Raw genomic sequence first — 15,841 nt, 5'->3', positions numbered from 1 at the left:
CTTTATTACCTTTCTTGGTCCTTTACTCTTCATTTTCAGCGTGCTACTCAGGCAACCTTTTTCAAGGCATGGCACATTTTAATGATAATATATGTATAGCACCCTGGGGTAAATGAATAAGGCTGCTCGCCATATGACGCAACTGGTTAGATGCCTCAAGGGGTGAGCAGACCAACGTACTGGGTACTGATAGAGTAATAAAATGTCCCTGGCAGCTGGAAGCTGACAGCTGAACCACAGTGTTCCCAAATGAACATAAACAATTTCGGCAGAACATAAACTACATTCAGTTAAGGCCGGTCTATGATTGTAGCAGAAAACAGAAATAAGACTACTGTGTAATTATTTCTGAAAGCAGAGGCAAGGGCAGTGAAGAACCACGAAACTAACTAAACATCTCCCTCTTCTGGTAACACAAATGACTACTATTTCGTCAATCTTCCCATCTCCAAGATAAAACACACCAAAATACCTAGTGTCCCACTGCTGAGAGCACCCAATACAGAACTGACCTCTGCTTTCCCTACACCCTTCTAAGAATCACCGGGCACAAGCTGAACTCCTATAATAAGCTCCTCCCAGTGCCAAGACGACCCACAGTTCTGCAGATGCTGCGCTCTCCTTTGCTGCAGCAAGTTAAAAAATACCGACTTCCCTCTATACAGGTATGCCCCACGCTTTACAAGGTGTGCCATGGTGCTGGCTGAGAAGCTCTGTCCCAGTTCATGATCTCATCTCTTACCTGGTTTCCCTGAATCCAGTCCTACCATGCTGTAATTTACCCATACGCTGTTGCTTAAGTAACCCTCCTAAAATTCAACTCTGATCAGAGCATTTGCCCACTCAGAAACATTAGCTACTTCCTGCTGCCAGCACAATCAACCCCATATTTAAGGTATTTAAACGTAATTAAATGTAATTCTAGCTTTCCTTCTAGCACCCATATCCATCAAAACACATTAACCCTACATCCAACCAAACACATTCACTTGCCATTATTCAAACAGTCCCAAGCCTTTTTGTGATGGTACCTTTGATATTACCTCTGGTCTTAGAAGACCTCCCTCTATTACAAGCCTATCAACTTTCAAGGGCAACTCCAGCGGCACCTCTGTCGTGGAGATCTATCCTGATCACCTCAACTGGAAGTGACTTCTCTCTCCTCTGAGCCCTTGTGGCATTTTCTTCATCCCTCTCACTGTGTATTGCCTTACATTTAACGTATTTACATGAAAACACGGTGGTGAAGTACAGGGCACCATAAACTAGAGCAAGAAAACATGAGTTCTAATATGGGATGTTGTCTGCAGAAAACAGATGGAAAATAATGCCTGTTTTGTTTACCTCACAGAGGTTAAAAGATAAAATGAAATTAGGTACGTGGCAGCATTTTTAAATTAATAAACTAATATGCTAGTGTATGTATTACTTCTACTGTCACATTACTCTAAGATTATACTAGCAAGTATAAAATTGCTCTGTGTGCTACGAAGGCCAGGGGCGCAGCGCTGCGTAACAGGGGGCTGTCCGGGGCAGGAATGGCTCGGAAGGCTGAGGCTGTCCCTGAGGAAGTTACCACTGGATTGAGGACTGAAAAGAGAGGAGTTAACAAGGCAAAGGGGTGGGAGAAAGAATGTTTCAGGCAGGAGGGATGGCACATGAAAAAGCTCCACGACAAGTGGAGCATGGCACATGGAGAAATTAAAAGGTCTTACTTGTTGGCTGGTGCTCAGCAAGCGAGAGACGGCGCACGAGACGCGACCACAGCGGTGGAAAGGTCAGCCTGTGTCTGCAGGGAAACGGCCCCACCGTGGCACCCCAGCAACTGCACGTCTCCACGTAGGAAAGGCTCAGTTATTTACAGAACACCCCCTGATCTTCCCCGGGACATGTCAAGAGAGGCAGTCTTGTGAGGAACTGTTAGAGGCCGTTCCTCATCTGCCTCTTTAGCTGGTTGGAGGCTCCCTATCTGGCAGAAGGCTGCCGCGAGGCAGTCTCTCATCTGTCTCCTGGTTCCAGTAAGGCGCAGGACGCTGCCCCGTGCCTTTTTCAGGTACAGCCGTAGGCTATAAAGCCGCTTAGCTGCAGCCTCGAGTAGACTCCTCAAATACAAGGCAACCCACCATTCGTGTCACCTGGCCCCTCCATTCCAGTGTTAGCCTGTGGGATGATGGATGCAGGCAGCTGATGCCATACTGGTCTCGTTTTGCTGTGCGTGTGAAGTAATAAACTGTCTAAATACAGTTGGGTCTCTTGTGTCCTTACCTGCCAATTCTATGGAGGTGAGGCAAGACTACACAACAGTCGGCAGCCCACTGCTACTTAGGGACTGAACGACCATGTGATGGTGTGGAAACTTACAGCGGGTTTTAATGACTTGGATCTTTTACTCTAAGAGCTATGGGGAGCCACTGAAATGTTTTAACCAAAGAAGGGACATAACAGAGCATTTTGAAAAAAAATCAATCTACGGAGTGTAGTATAGAGAATGGATTTGAGAGAGGACAGAGTACATAAAAGAAAATCACCGCAACAGTCTCGATCGGTAGTATTAGCAGATCAAAGAGAATGGACTCACTTGAGAGAGCTATAGAAGGTAAAAATATTTTTAATGCAGAGTCAAGTGCTTTCCTTTCTTGAGCAGCGTATTTTCCATGAAGTCTTACTGTCTTCCTTCTAGTCTAGCAACATCTACCTTAAGTTTCTTTAGCTCATTCAACATTTCCAAGGTGAGGACAACCACATGAAAACACCTGCCCCAGTCACCTCCCCCGTACAGACCCCGCCTGCCCTGAGCCCTCCAGCCTCCTCCCAGCGCAAATCTAGGCCGATCCTGCAGGTGTCATCCTGGAGCTTCCTTTCCTTAAGCTCCTGGGCTGAATCCACTATCGCTGGATTCTGACTTTCTCTTTCTTGGCTAACTGCTTTGTTTGATTGTGCTCACCCTCAGACAACTGCCTGATTAAATAATGTGTGAGAATCAAAACTTCCGACTCCTTAAATGTACTAAGATGTCTTTGTTTTACTTTCACACTTAATTGTTTGGCTGTGTATAGAACACAGGGTTGGAAATCATTTTTCCCCTGGATTTTTAAGTTCATTGTCTTGTAGCATCTGGTGTTGCTGATAAAAAAACTAAAAATACTGTGATCTTTGTTCCCTGGACACATTTGTGATTTTCTCTCGTCCGTGTTGCTCTGAAGTGTTGCCTTCTTTGTAGAGCTTCTTTCCTTCACCCTAACCAGCACTGAGAGAGCCTTTCTGACATGTGGATTTATGCCTCACTTCATCTAGAGAATCTCCTCAGATTATGCCTTCCGTCTTCCTGGAACTCGCAGTCGGGTACTGGACCCCGGATCTCCCGCTTATCTTTCATGTTTTCTGTCTCCTTGTCTTTTTGCTTTCATTCAGGTTGTGCTGACATTATCTTCTGCCCTCCAGCTAAGATACTAGGTTTTTTGCTGTTGTTTTTGTTTGTTTGTTTCTTCCTGAGTCACCATTTTCACTTCCCTGTGCTCACTCTTGTTCTCCAATTGTTCTTTTTCCTTCATGACATCCTATTCTGTTTTATGGTTGCAATTCAGTATTTAATTTCTCTGAGGTTACTGATTAGTTTATATTACGTTTTATTATATTTCTGAAGTATCCTCCTGCTCCTTCATCCACTTTCTGTTTCCTTATTCTGGGCTTTCATTCACGTTCCGTATTTTCCTTAAATGTCTCTTCATCTTTGGTTGTCTGCCTATATGGCAGCCCTATTATATCTCCATTTCACAGATGAGAAAATTCATAGAGCGGTTTAGTAGTAACACGTTCAAGACTAAGCAGATAATAACAGCAAATGTGAGATTCTGATTCAGGTTGTCTAAATCCAGAGCCTGAGCTCTCAACCACCTGCCTCACTAGCTGCCTTAGGTCTCCCCCTTATAATGCGTTTAATTTATTTAGGGAAGGAATCTACTGTTTGTGGGATGGGAGAACAGGAGGAAATGCCTTGCAGGTGGCTGTTTTGCAGTAAGAGATAAAGGGTAACTGTTCCTTATCCCAGGACTTCTAATAGATGAACTTCTAAATAGTACCACAAGATGGTGCACAGTGACTACACACATTTGTTCCCAGAGAGGAAAAACAAACTAGGGCCTGGAAGTCTACTTACAGAGATTCTGGGGACACCCCAACATTTCAAAGCAGAGTTGGAAAGTCTTGTTAGGAATGAGAACTGAATACACAGTTTGTTTTCAGAGTGCTAGCATATGGATATTACTTAAGGGACAAAAGCTTTTTTTTTTTTTTACTGCATTTCTGCTAGAAATGGTACTTGAAAAATGTAAGTGTTTCCCCACCCCCACTCCACTCCCTACATCCTGAGGATTCTCTGAATTTGTCTTATTCACAGACACAAGCTTACAGAGATTGATAATTGGAAAAATAAGGTTCTCAGAGAAAACTGACCTAAGCTGTACCCTTAGGTACAAAGTTAATAGATCCTACACCTCATCACTATCATAACCTGAAATGCATACATTTTCTTAGTTTTGCACATCATACATAAGTTTTTAAAGCTCCAGTTCCAAATATTCAGAGTCAATGAAATTCATTAATGTCAACTAGAAATGTATTTAAAGAAAATATTTAAGATTACTTTAATGGGGTTAATAATGACTAGTAGGGTAAGGCTCCGTTGCTTTAAAAATCCAGAAAAATGTTAAAAATAGCAGGCATCCCTGACACACTTAGCTTCACATCCTAATTACAAATTCAAATAATCTGATCTGTGCATAAGCAGCTGGAGTTAATGTTTTTAAAAGGCTATTACTTTGATTTTGCAGTTCCTGGTTTATGCTAATCCTATTTATGCACTTTATGATTTTACTTTTTAAATGAGAGAACAAATCTCCTTTTAATTGTTGGCCAGATATTATACTATCACTTTGTTATTTATCAAAAAAAAGGATAACAGTGATGAATTGGAGTCCTCGATTTTACAATTTAATGCATGTGTACACCAAAGAGTATAAAGAAAAGCAGACCCCTTTCTGACTGCTGTTTAAATGTGCACACTTCCAAAGTGCTTGGGCACTGGTTTTATCCTTGCTTTCTTCAAGTACATTAACTTTTCATACCCAGAATGGCATAGCAAATGCAAATGAACTTATTAAAGTCAAATCAATTTTCTTCAAATTAAACAAAGCCCATATTTCTTATTTAGAATGCACTTTAAGGATAACAGGTTTAAATGCCTAAAAATAAAAGTTTAAAAATTTTTTACAACTAAAAATGTGTATTTTTAACATTGCTTAATTTAAAAATAGCAAAAATATTTTTCCTTAAATTTTACAAAAAAATTTCTCTCTTGGACTACAACTGTGAGATAGTATAGCTAAAAAATGTTTTCAAAGAGTTGTAGGCAGCTATAAAATATTTAATTATATTACACAGTCTAAGGTGCATTTAAAATATGGTCCTACAGTTTGAAAATATGAAATAGTAAACTATCTGTTGAATCTGCAAGCCCATTTGGAAATAATCATTTAGCAACTATGTTCTCTGAACTAAATATCAGTGCGTATCATTTAATAACATGGCCTGACAAGAGATTAGAAAAACTGAAATTTGGGTTGTTTACACAACGTCAGCAGGGTAAATCCATGATCCCGTCATTGTGTCAGTTACTGAGAGAGAATATGCAGATAGAGTATGTATGAAATGTATAAAAGTATTATTATATATCTTTATTTGAGGATAATAGATTTGCATATAAGAACTGAATTATACAATTGGGGTTTTCACAAGATTTGGGATAGTTGTGCATGTATGTATGTGAAGCAGGTGTGGGTAATAAAACATCTGTCTGGTAGGAAGCATCTTTTATCTGTTTTCCACAGGGCTATGATGAAAATGTAGGGAACTTCTGCCCTTATAAAGGGCTAGAAGGAAGTATATAAACAATCCAATTTTCAATACAGTTGAAAGCAGCAGAAACAATTCAAGCTATTTTAAACAAAATAACACATGTGGTGGGTGGTGGAAACGTATCAGCATGACCACAGATACCTCACAGAAGCCAAAAGCAGCAAGGCAGCTGGGCGTCTGGAGGGGCTGAATCTAAGAACTGGAAAGCCACGAGGACTTCAGCTCTGGCGTTCTCACCTTCGCTTCTCTCTGTGCCTCTGCTTTGGTCTTCTCTTCCATGGTCCCGCTAGCTTTAATTATTTCTCTACATAGTAAAGGAAGTCCACCTGACAGCTCTGAGTTTATATTTGCTTAGTGTAGTCCTAATTCTAAATTGTTTTTCTTAAACTGAGATATTTCCTTTCTTCTGGGAAATTGTACTTTGGACTGAATGAAAGGTCAATCTGGTTCCTGATAATTCTGCTGTTGGAAAAACAGCAGCCAGAATGGAAGTCCGAGGAGAACGTAGTGTAAATTATACAAACATAACCTACTTCTGTGATGCGGCAGTCAGTTCTAAGAAAAAGAGGATATTGAAAACTAGGCAGAAACCCTTCTTCCTTTTAATATCCAAACATATATACCATGAGATTTTAGTTTTCCTGTAGTGTGGTCTTTTAATATCTTTCCTACTGTATTACTAGATGTTTGAGATTTTTGATGCTATTGTAAATAGTATTTTTCGAATCATGATTTCTATCTTTTTATTGCTGGTATGTAGTAATACAACTGATGTTTAGATTTTTTTAACTGAAATAAAATTCATATCATAACACAGAACTTTTTAAAGTATATAATTCAGTGGATTTTTAGTATATTTCCAAAGTTGTACGACCATCATAACTATCTAATTCCAGACACTTTCATCACCACAAAAAGAAATTACATACTCATTTAATAGTCACTCTTCATTTCTTCCTACCCTCTTCCCCTGGCAATCACTTATCTACTTCTTATTATCATAAATATGCCTATTCTAGACACTTCATATAAATGGAATCATAACATCTGGCTTTTTATGACTGGCTTCTCTCATTAGCATAATGTTTTCAAGGTTTATCCATGTTGTAACATGTATCCTTAGTTTATTCTTCTTCTTGGCTGAATAATATTCCATTGAAAGGAATACAATACTTTACTTATCTGTTGGTCAGTTGATGGACACTTGGGTTGTTTCTATTTTTTGGCTATTATGAATAGTGCTGCTATGAACATTCATGTACCAGTTTTTCTAAGAATATTTTTCAGTTCTTTTGGATATATACCTAAAGGAGGAATTCTTGGGTCACATGGTAATCCTATGTTCAACTTCTTGAGGAACTAACAAATGTTTTCCAAAGCAGCTGCACAATTTCACATCCCCACTAGCACAATATGAATGTTTCAATTTCTCCGTATTCTCATCAACACTTGTTATTGTCCATCTTTTTTATTAAAGCCATACTAGTAGTTGGGAAGTGGGGTCACACTGTGGTTTTGATTTGAATTTCTGTATTGATTAACGATGGTGGACATCTTTTCATGCCGTATATTGGCCATTTGTAGCTGTTCTTTGGAAAAATGTCTATTTAAACATTTTGACCAGTTTTAATTGGGTTGTCTTTTTCTTGCTGAGTTGTAAGATTTCTTTACATACACTAGGTACTAGTCCTTTATCAGATATATGATTTGTAAATATTTTCTCATTCTGTGGATTGCCTTTCACTTTCTTGATAGTGTCATTTGAAGCACAAAAGTTTTTAATCTTGATAAAGTCCAATTCATCTATTTTTTTCTTTGGTTGCTTGAGCTTCAGGTATCATATCTAAGAAACTACTGCATAATTCAAGGTCATAGAAATATACACCCATGTGTTCTTCTTATATTTTTATAGTTTTAACTCTTAGCTTTAGGTCACTGATACATTTTGAGTAAATTTTTGCATATGGAATGAAGCAAAGGTTCAGACTAATTCAACTGGGTATCCAGATGTCCAGTCCTATTTGCTGAAACACTGTTCTTTCCTCTCTGAATTGTTTGGGCATCTCTGTCCAAAATCAAATGATTACGGATGTATGGATTTACTTCTGCACCTTCAGTTGTACTCTACTGATCTACATGTCTTTTATTATATCAGTACTATACTGCCTTGATTACTGTAGCTTTCTAGTAAGTTTTGAAATCAGAAATTGTAAGTCTCCACCTTTGTTCTTTTTTTTTTTCAAAGTTGATTTGGCTATTTTGGGTCTCATATTGCCATATGAATTTTAGAATCATCTTGTGAATTTCTGCAAAAATCTAGAATTTTGACAGAGATTGCATTGAATCTGTGGATTAATTTGGAAAATGTTGCCCTTTGAATGATATTAAGACTTCTAACCCATGAACATGGAATATCTTTTCATTTATTTAGGTCTTATTTAATGTCTTTCAATGGTGTTTTGTAGTTTCCAGTGTTCACATTTTGCACTTATTTTGCTAAATTTGTTCTTAAGTATTTTATTCTTTTTTGATGTACTGCACAATTTTTCTATTGACTCTGTACCCAGGGATGTTTCTAAATTTATGTTTTAATTCTAATAGTGTGTCTATAGAGTCTTTCATATTTTCTAGGCACATAACCATGTTGTTTTCAAGTAATCACAGTTTATTTCCTTCTTCCCAATCCTATCCCTTTTATTTCTCTTTCTACATAACTGTACTGACCAGGACTTGTAACACAATGTTAAACAGAAGTAGTAACAGAGAACATTCTTATATCATTCCCTATTTAGATAAGAAAGTTTAAAAAACAGTTCACTATTTTGTATGACATTTGCTAGACATTTTTAAATCAAAAATGAGCACTGAATTTTTGTTAAACTTTTTTTGACATCTATCAAAAAGATCACGTGTTTTTCTTTTTTTGCCCTGTTAATGTAGTGAATTATATTGATCCATTTTTTTTTTTTAGTGCTCAGGCTATCTTGCATACATGGAATGAGCCATACTTAGTTGTGCTGTATTATGCTTTTTAAATATATGGCTGGATTCAGCTTTCCAATATCTTGTTAAAAACTTTTGGATCTATATTCATGAGAAGATTGGTGAATATTTTCCTTTTCTTTTAATGTCCTTGGCAAGTTTTGAAATCAAGTTCATACTGGCCTTGTTCAAAAAGATTAAAACATTAGAAAATATTCTTTCTTTTCTTCTGGAAAAGTTTGAGTAAGTCTGATGTTAAAAACTGTAATTTTTGTAACTTATGTAGGCTTGTATAGTTGCTGCTATTGGAGCACTGGCCAGGCACAAATTACTGCATCTTACCCAGAAATGGAAGCTCTTCTGTATTCTTTAAAGAGGAGGAGGATGAGTGTCCCTGGGCTCACGGAGCATTTCTGTATGTGCTCTTCTCGCCACCACTCACTGCAGTTACTATGTATCATAGCTACTAATACTATTCAGAAAACACAACTGTTCAGATTACTTTGGTAGGAGCTGTTGCTCTCACGTTCCTCATTACCTGTGATGCTCCCCCTCCTGGGCCAAAGCAGTGAAAACAGAACCAAATGAATGAAGAAGAGCTGGATGGCTGACTGCCTATGCCTCAAGTATTAACAACATTTAGCATTTGTTTTGTAGATTTGACTAGGGAAAATGTAAATATTTTACATTACTATCATTCAACATTAATTCTAAAAACGATTCTAACGTAAAATAAAATAAAATAAAAAATAAAATAAAATAAATAGTAAATGTGTATCCAGTTGGTGGCATTGCCACATACAGATCTATTCCAAGTGACTTTGAAACACAGTGATTTGATTATACATGCCTAGTGAGACATAGTATAAGAAAGAACATATTTGCAAAACGAGTCAAACTATTTTTAATAATCATATTAAGAGTAGTTTGGTATTGTTATTCTGAGACTATCTGTTGTGTGTACAATGGAGGATAAAGAAAATTGGTGACATTCTATCACTTTTGGAGTCATTGAGAACCAAATTTCTCAGCATGACAGAAAGGAGATACAGATCTTAAGAGTTTAAGGATAAATACTATAGCCCTGAAATGGATTTTGACATTTAAGTATGAATCAATTATGTATTTTATCTTTAAAAACAAAATAGAAGTCACATATTTCCTAATTCCATGCACGGAAAAATCCCAGAGATAATCACTCTATGGTAATGAGCTCCTCTAGCGCACAGACTGTGATCTTAAGAAATTATCATTAAAAGAAACCAAGGATCTTTGGAGAAAAGGCTTATTCCAGGTCTGGGGCTAGAACTATAAAAGGTAAGCCTGGAACATCCTATCACCCCACACAGCGAGGAAGCAATGAAAACTCCTAGGGACACACTGGAAGGACTCGGGAACCAGTGTGGCACAACTGGATAGTATCAAGATGATACACCTACAACAGTTATGAGATAATTTAATGAGCAATTAGAACATTAACTCAATATTGGATAATTATTAGTTACTATTAGCTTTTTATGTAAAAGAGTAATGCAGTTATTTTTTTTAAACCCTTACCATTTACAAATATATACTGAAACATTTATAGAGGAAATAATAAGACATCTATTTTTCTGCAGAAAAATAGAAGGAAAAATCTGAACAGAGGCATAGATGAAACTCTATTAGTCCTGAGTTGATAACCCCACTGCTTAAGGCGGGTGATGAGTACATGAGGATTCATCATATACTTTTTCTACTTTTGTCTTTATTTGAATGTCCCATAATAAAAGAAAAATTAAGTTTGTCACCTGCCTTGCCTCATCAAATCCGTTAATTCTTGTACCTCATTTGCTCTCCCCCTCACATGGCCGTAAGAACAGAGTGGGTATGAAAAGGGGGAAATAATTTGTGCTCCAAATATCACCCCAATCTGACAAATATTAACTTACGAAAGAATTCCTCCTATAAATTATCAGTGCAATTATTAGAAAGCCTAAATATCTAATTCCAGAATACCTACAATCTGAGTTAAACCACAGATACTCCTCCCAGCCCTATCTTTGCTTTAATGCAAAACAGGAATAAATAGAGCTATTTACCTTTACTGGGTTCTGCTATAGTAGTTCTATCTGAACGTTTAGAATGGGAAATCTCTGTTTCTGATTTTTTCCGCATAATTATTTGATTTCCAAACCTCTTGGGTCCTAAGTAAAAGACTGTAAATTTCTGCTGAATATCAAGTCCAACTGGGAAAAGAAGAAAAAGCATACAAATGCTTATTTAAATCATGTAAATCCATACAGGGGACCATTTATTTGTTTTTATATCTCTTATATTTTATATCTTTTTGAACTAGAAGGTCTAGCAAGTCCAGGAAATAAAAATGTTTTTTAAAAAGTTCAGAATTATAACATGAAAATTTATATATCTGTCATCATAAAAATAAAAGTCAATGTTCCTACAATAATTGAAATTTATCTTAAAAAGCAAAATATCTATACATGAATAGTTACAATTTTGATTTTGTTATCCTAGTCTGTGCTATCTCTTACATATCCAAATACATGAAACTTCCTTTAAAATTCATTTTACTTAAATAAACTATTTTACACAATATCATTCATATTATTTTTCTGTTTAACATAAAGGAAATAATTTTTAAATGCTATCATATTTTTACATTCGTGTCTTCACTACTTCAATAAACTTACCATATTCAGAACTAATTAGATTTATGCTAAGATCTTCAGATTTAAGAGCTCTCTTCACATCAATCTTTTTAGCCCAACTGCCAGTTTTTAGCAAAACAGAATCCCTGAAAAAGAGTAATGCATCATTTAACTAGTGATCTGAACATGAAATGAAATGAAATAATAAATTAATCTTCAAGGGCTGATTGATCCAAAAATAGGTCCTATCTGGTGGTAAATTGAAGTCAGTTACTGAAAACTACTTTCCCTAATTCTGAGAGGGAAATGGAGAGTCAGTGAAGCTACCATGACCATAATTTTCTTAACGACATGTTGACCCAACAGCTGATTCTAAGCTGCATTAAATCATTTCAGGCCCATATGAATATACAGTTGTGTCAATAACCTGTGAGCTTGCCCTTCAACCACCACCACTTTGAAACGGCTATATGTAAGTCACGTGGATTTGTGAGAGCTTCAACAGTATTTTTCTGATTGACTTGAAATAGTCTGTATCTAATGACATCACATCACCAGCAACAGATTTTGTGACTGGACGTACTTTAGCCTCCTATTGTCAAGGCCGTCATTAGATTCAGTTGTCACAGGGAATAAAGGTTTGTATAATGATCCATTCTCTGTAAACGCATCATGGCTGTTGCAGGAGAGTAGTTAGAGTGAAAGGGCTGCCCTCTGGGAACCTTGCCTGCGATGTTCTAGGAAGGCACCCTCCAGCGCGCTGGCAACACTGAGCAGATTCCTGTTTCAGAGCCGCCGCCACTCCTGACCGTGCAGGGACAGTACTGCGATTAGGAGCATGGGCTCTGGAGTCAGAATGCTTGGGTTCAGATCTCTTCTTTACTATAAACTGCCTGTGTGACCTTGGACAAGCTGATTAAACTCTCTTGGTCTCAATTTCCTCCTCTATAAAATGCACATAATGAGAGCACTTGCCTCACACAAAGGTGATATAATTCAGTCCCTGGAAACTACTAAGTGATCTAGCTGAAAATTCAACTGCTATTTTTAGAATTTGCTTATGACATCCTGGGAGAAAATATGTAATAGTATTAGAAAAAAGACTTAAGTAAAAACTGTAGAATGACATGCTAGAGAGCTAGGTATAAGGCAAGGTACCTCCTTTATATATTGGATCTGGTTGCCTGGATCCTACAATGGCTATAATAACTTGTTAGATTTTAATTTGGAAATAGAAGATATACTTTGAGTTGAGTAGGAGGAAGATTATCCTTAAAGAGTAGTAGGTCACGAATGATAGGAGAAAAGCAACAAAATAGGCAAGTTTGGCAACAGTGGATTACAGCTGCTCCCAAAGGTCATCTATTCACTTGTTTCAAATGATGGTGATAGACTTTACACTGTGTTCATCTGCGTACTAAATACAATAATCTAAAACAACAGACCCAATGTTAATACCTTTTTTAATAGACAAATAGAAAAACCACCCCATCACAGAATCAGGAGAATGTAATTTAATTGATCCCCTCATGATTTTATTATCCTTTTTCTAAGTGGAATTTTTCTTCTATAGTATATGCTTAGAAATAATACCAAGTAGAAATTTCACACTTACATAATTTTGTGCTTAAAAACCAGCTGATTATCTGCATCACCTATGATTAAGGTAACGTAGTGAGAATCTGGTGCTGTTCTTTTAGTTCGTAGCTGTTCAAAGTTTATTAATGTAACAGTCACTAATACTTCTGCCGTGGTATCACTGTATCTTGCAATCTTTAAGAAAGGATAGGCATAAAAAGTGTTAAAAATAGCCTTACTACTCATACTCAGCTCCAAGTCAGCTATGGGTAGCTTTATTCCCGAAAATCAAAATTAGAAAAACAGAAAATATTTACCTGTTCCACTTCAAGTTTGTATTTTGGTAGATACATCACTGTTTCTTTTATCTGAGTTCCAAAAGGGGGATGTCTATTTAAAATCTAAAAACATATTTATATCATTATGTTCTTATTACAACACTAAAAACTCTTCTAGGGGAGGGGTATAGCTCAGTGGTAGAGGACATGTTTAGCATGCATGAGGTCTTGGGTTCAATCCACAGTTAACTTCATTAAAATAAAATAAAATAAATTAAAAAACCTCTTTTAGCGGGGGAAAGTATAGCTCAGTGGTGAAGTGTGTGCCTAGCAACACAAGGTCCTGGGTTCAATCCCCAGTACCTCCATTAAAAAAATGAGTAGGTAACATAAAAACCCAACTACCTCCCCGCCAAAATAAAATAATTTTTTAAAAAACCTTAAACATTTTTAGGGACAATAGTTTTAATATGTTTGTTACCCAAAACTTTAAATTAAAATATGACTGAGAGGGAAAATTATTTTTTAGTGGAAATAAAAATATAAAAGTCAGGCATTAGAATTTATACAGAATTCAGGTAACATTAGGAGTAAGTAAATATTAAATACCAATTCAAGTTGCCTTGCATCTGTTTCTTCTATTCTTTTAAAGGAAGTCAAACCTGCGTTTACCATAGCATTTGATAATGTTATACCTGTGGAAAATTAATCAAACAGCAGTTTTTAAACAATCCATTTTAAACTAAACTATATTTAAATATTTAACAATACATTAGTAAAAAAAAATTAAAGAGCCAAACTAATGACTTATTTTTAAAGTTTTTAAAAAATGTTCTCAGTGGGATTAACTGGGCTGTGACATTGATTGCTCATATTTATTTTTTCAAACTCAAATAAACATGCATGTGCTTTATAAAAGAAAGAGGAATTCTTTGGTCCACATGATGTCTCAACCCTTAGTTTTACCGTATGTTATCCATAAAGCAAGTACCAGGAAATATCTATGGTTATACTCACGTTTAAAAAAAGGCAGCATAATTCGGGGATGGGAATATTGCTTCATGAATCTATGGCTCTGTGAGCATTTCCGTCTTAGAAACTGAGTTCTCTGCATGTTTCTGTACTAATTTAATTTTTCTCTCCTGCCTAAAATTTCCAATGTCTTTTTAGAATAAAGTGGCAATTTCCTTATGGTGGTGGCCAAACTCCCTCACCTGTATGGCTTGACCACAGCCTACCTCTGCCATCTAACTTCCTACATTCCTCTCTTGCTGACTACTCTCCAGCCACAATGGTTTCAAGTTCGTATCTTAAATACATCAAGTTCACGTCCATCTTTGGATCTTTTTTATTTCTTTATTCTTTAAGAAACTGTAATTTTTAATTCTCACACTGATGTGAATGAATTTAACCAAATCCCAAAATGGAAGACATGGTCAGAAATATAAAATCCCCAGGTACTACTACCACCGTCTAAGGCATATGTTCCTGGGGAGGGATGGCAGTCCTATTTCCCTACTCTTATCTCTGTTCTTGGGAATTTCTCAAACTCATTCTTAAGACACAGCTCCCAGTTTTCATAATTCCCAATGTTCATTTCCATTTTTCCTCACAATCTTTCCTAACTTTTAAATTTTAGTTTATGAACATTGTTGAAAATCAATTTGGATTCATTATTTCTTCCAGATGCTCAATAAGAACTCAGATTTGCTTTTTTGCTTGGATTCTCTCACCTTCCTATTACAAGAATTTAGCTGGGCAATATTTGCTTCTTTCTGTTCAGCTGTACTGAGTAAGTGCAGAAAACATGTTCGTGTTCAACAATTTGGAAGGGACAGAATGCACCTGATGTACAGACTGCCAATGTTCTGCAAAGTCAGGAAGACTGGCCTTTTCAAATATAATGAAACTTTGATTACTAATCATTTTATCTAATTTCACATTTTTCTGTAAGTTGCTGTTTCCTAAGTGTTGTATGTAATCTCCTTCCCAGTTCAGAACTCTTGTCTTTGTGGGAGAAGTGTAGCGTTTGGTCTGCCAGGACTTCTGCAGGTAGGTGAGCCTTTACATCAAGAATCTCTCTTCTACTCTGGCCTAACTTTCACCAGCCAGTCCTCACCTTCACTCCAGCTCCCAGGACTGGTCAACCCTCTCCCTCCCTGCTGATTTCAAACTTGAAGGAAATACAAAGTAGTAGTTCCTTACTAAATAGTTGGCTATCTTTGTTCTAAGGAATAATTAAACAATCCTTAATGACCCATTACCTAATTTTTATTAATGTCCTCAAGATGCATATAAAATTATAAAGCTAGTAAGACTGTCAGTCATGACGTAACAACTCTCTTTTTTGCAGTTCTAGCTGTCTAAGAAGGAGTAGGGCTACAAAGCCAAAGGCATCAACCTGGGAAACGCCAGTGATTCAGGCACATCTAGTAAACC

The 15,841-nt window shown here is 36.7% G+C and overlaps 1 protein-coding gene across 8 annotated transcripts in view; it reads right to left on the bottom strand.

The window, feature by feature from the left end:
* The window catches only part of HFM1 (helicase for meiosis 1), an 80,544-nt gene that overhangs the window by 14,538 nt on the left and 50,165 nt on the right, over positions 1-15,841 (bottom strand). For 7 of the 8 annotated variants that reach the window (XM_072968235.1, XM_072968236.1, XM_072968237.1 and 4 more), the window contains 5 exons: positions 14,012-14,097; positions 13,442-13,525; positions 13,162-13,319; positions 11,589-11,692; positions 10,977-11,123 (listed from right to left, as the gene is read on the bottom strand). In XM_072968235.1, the coding sequence (XP_072824336.1) occupies positions 10,977-11,123; positions 11,589-11,692; positions 13,162-13,319; positions 13,442-13,525; positions 14,012-14,097 (579 nt within the window). Of the gene's footprint in view, positions 1-10,090; positions 10,331-10,976; positions 11,124-11,588; positions 11,693-13,161; positions 13,320-13,441; positions 13,526-14,011; positions 14,098-15,841 lie in introns of those variants that run through there. The other variant, XM_072968242.1, reaches the window with a different exon arrangement.

The sequence above is a fragment of the Vicugna pacos genome, chromosome 9 (assembly GCF_048564905.1).
Source record: "Vicugna pacos chromosome 9, VicPac4, whole genome shotgun sequence".
NCBI classification, from domain to species: domain Eukaryota; kingdom Metazoa; phylum Chordata; class Mammalia; order Artiodactyla; family Camelidae; genus Vicugna; species Vicugna pacos.
Note: the sequence above shows the minus strand (reverse complement) of the source record. Positions and strands in the feature narration are given on the sequence as shown.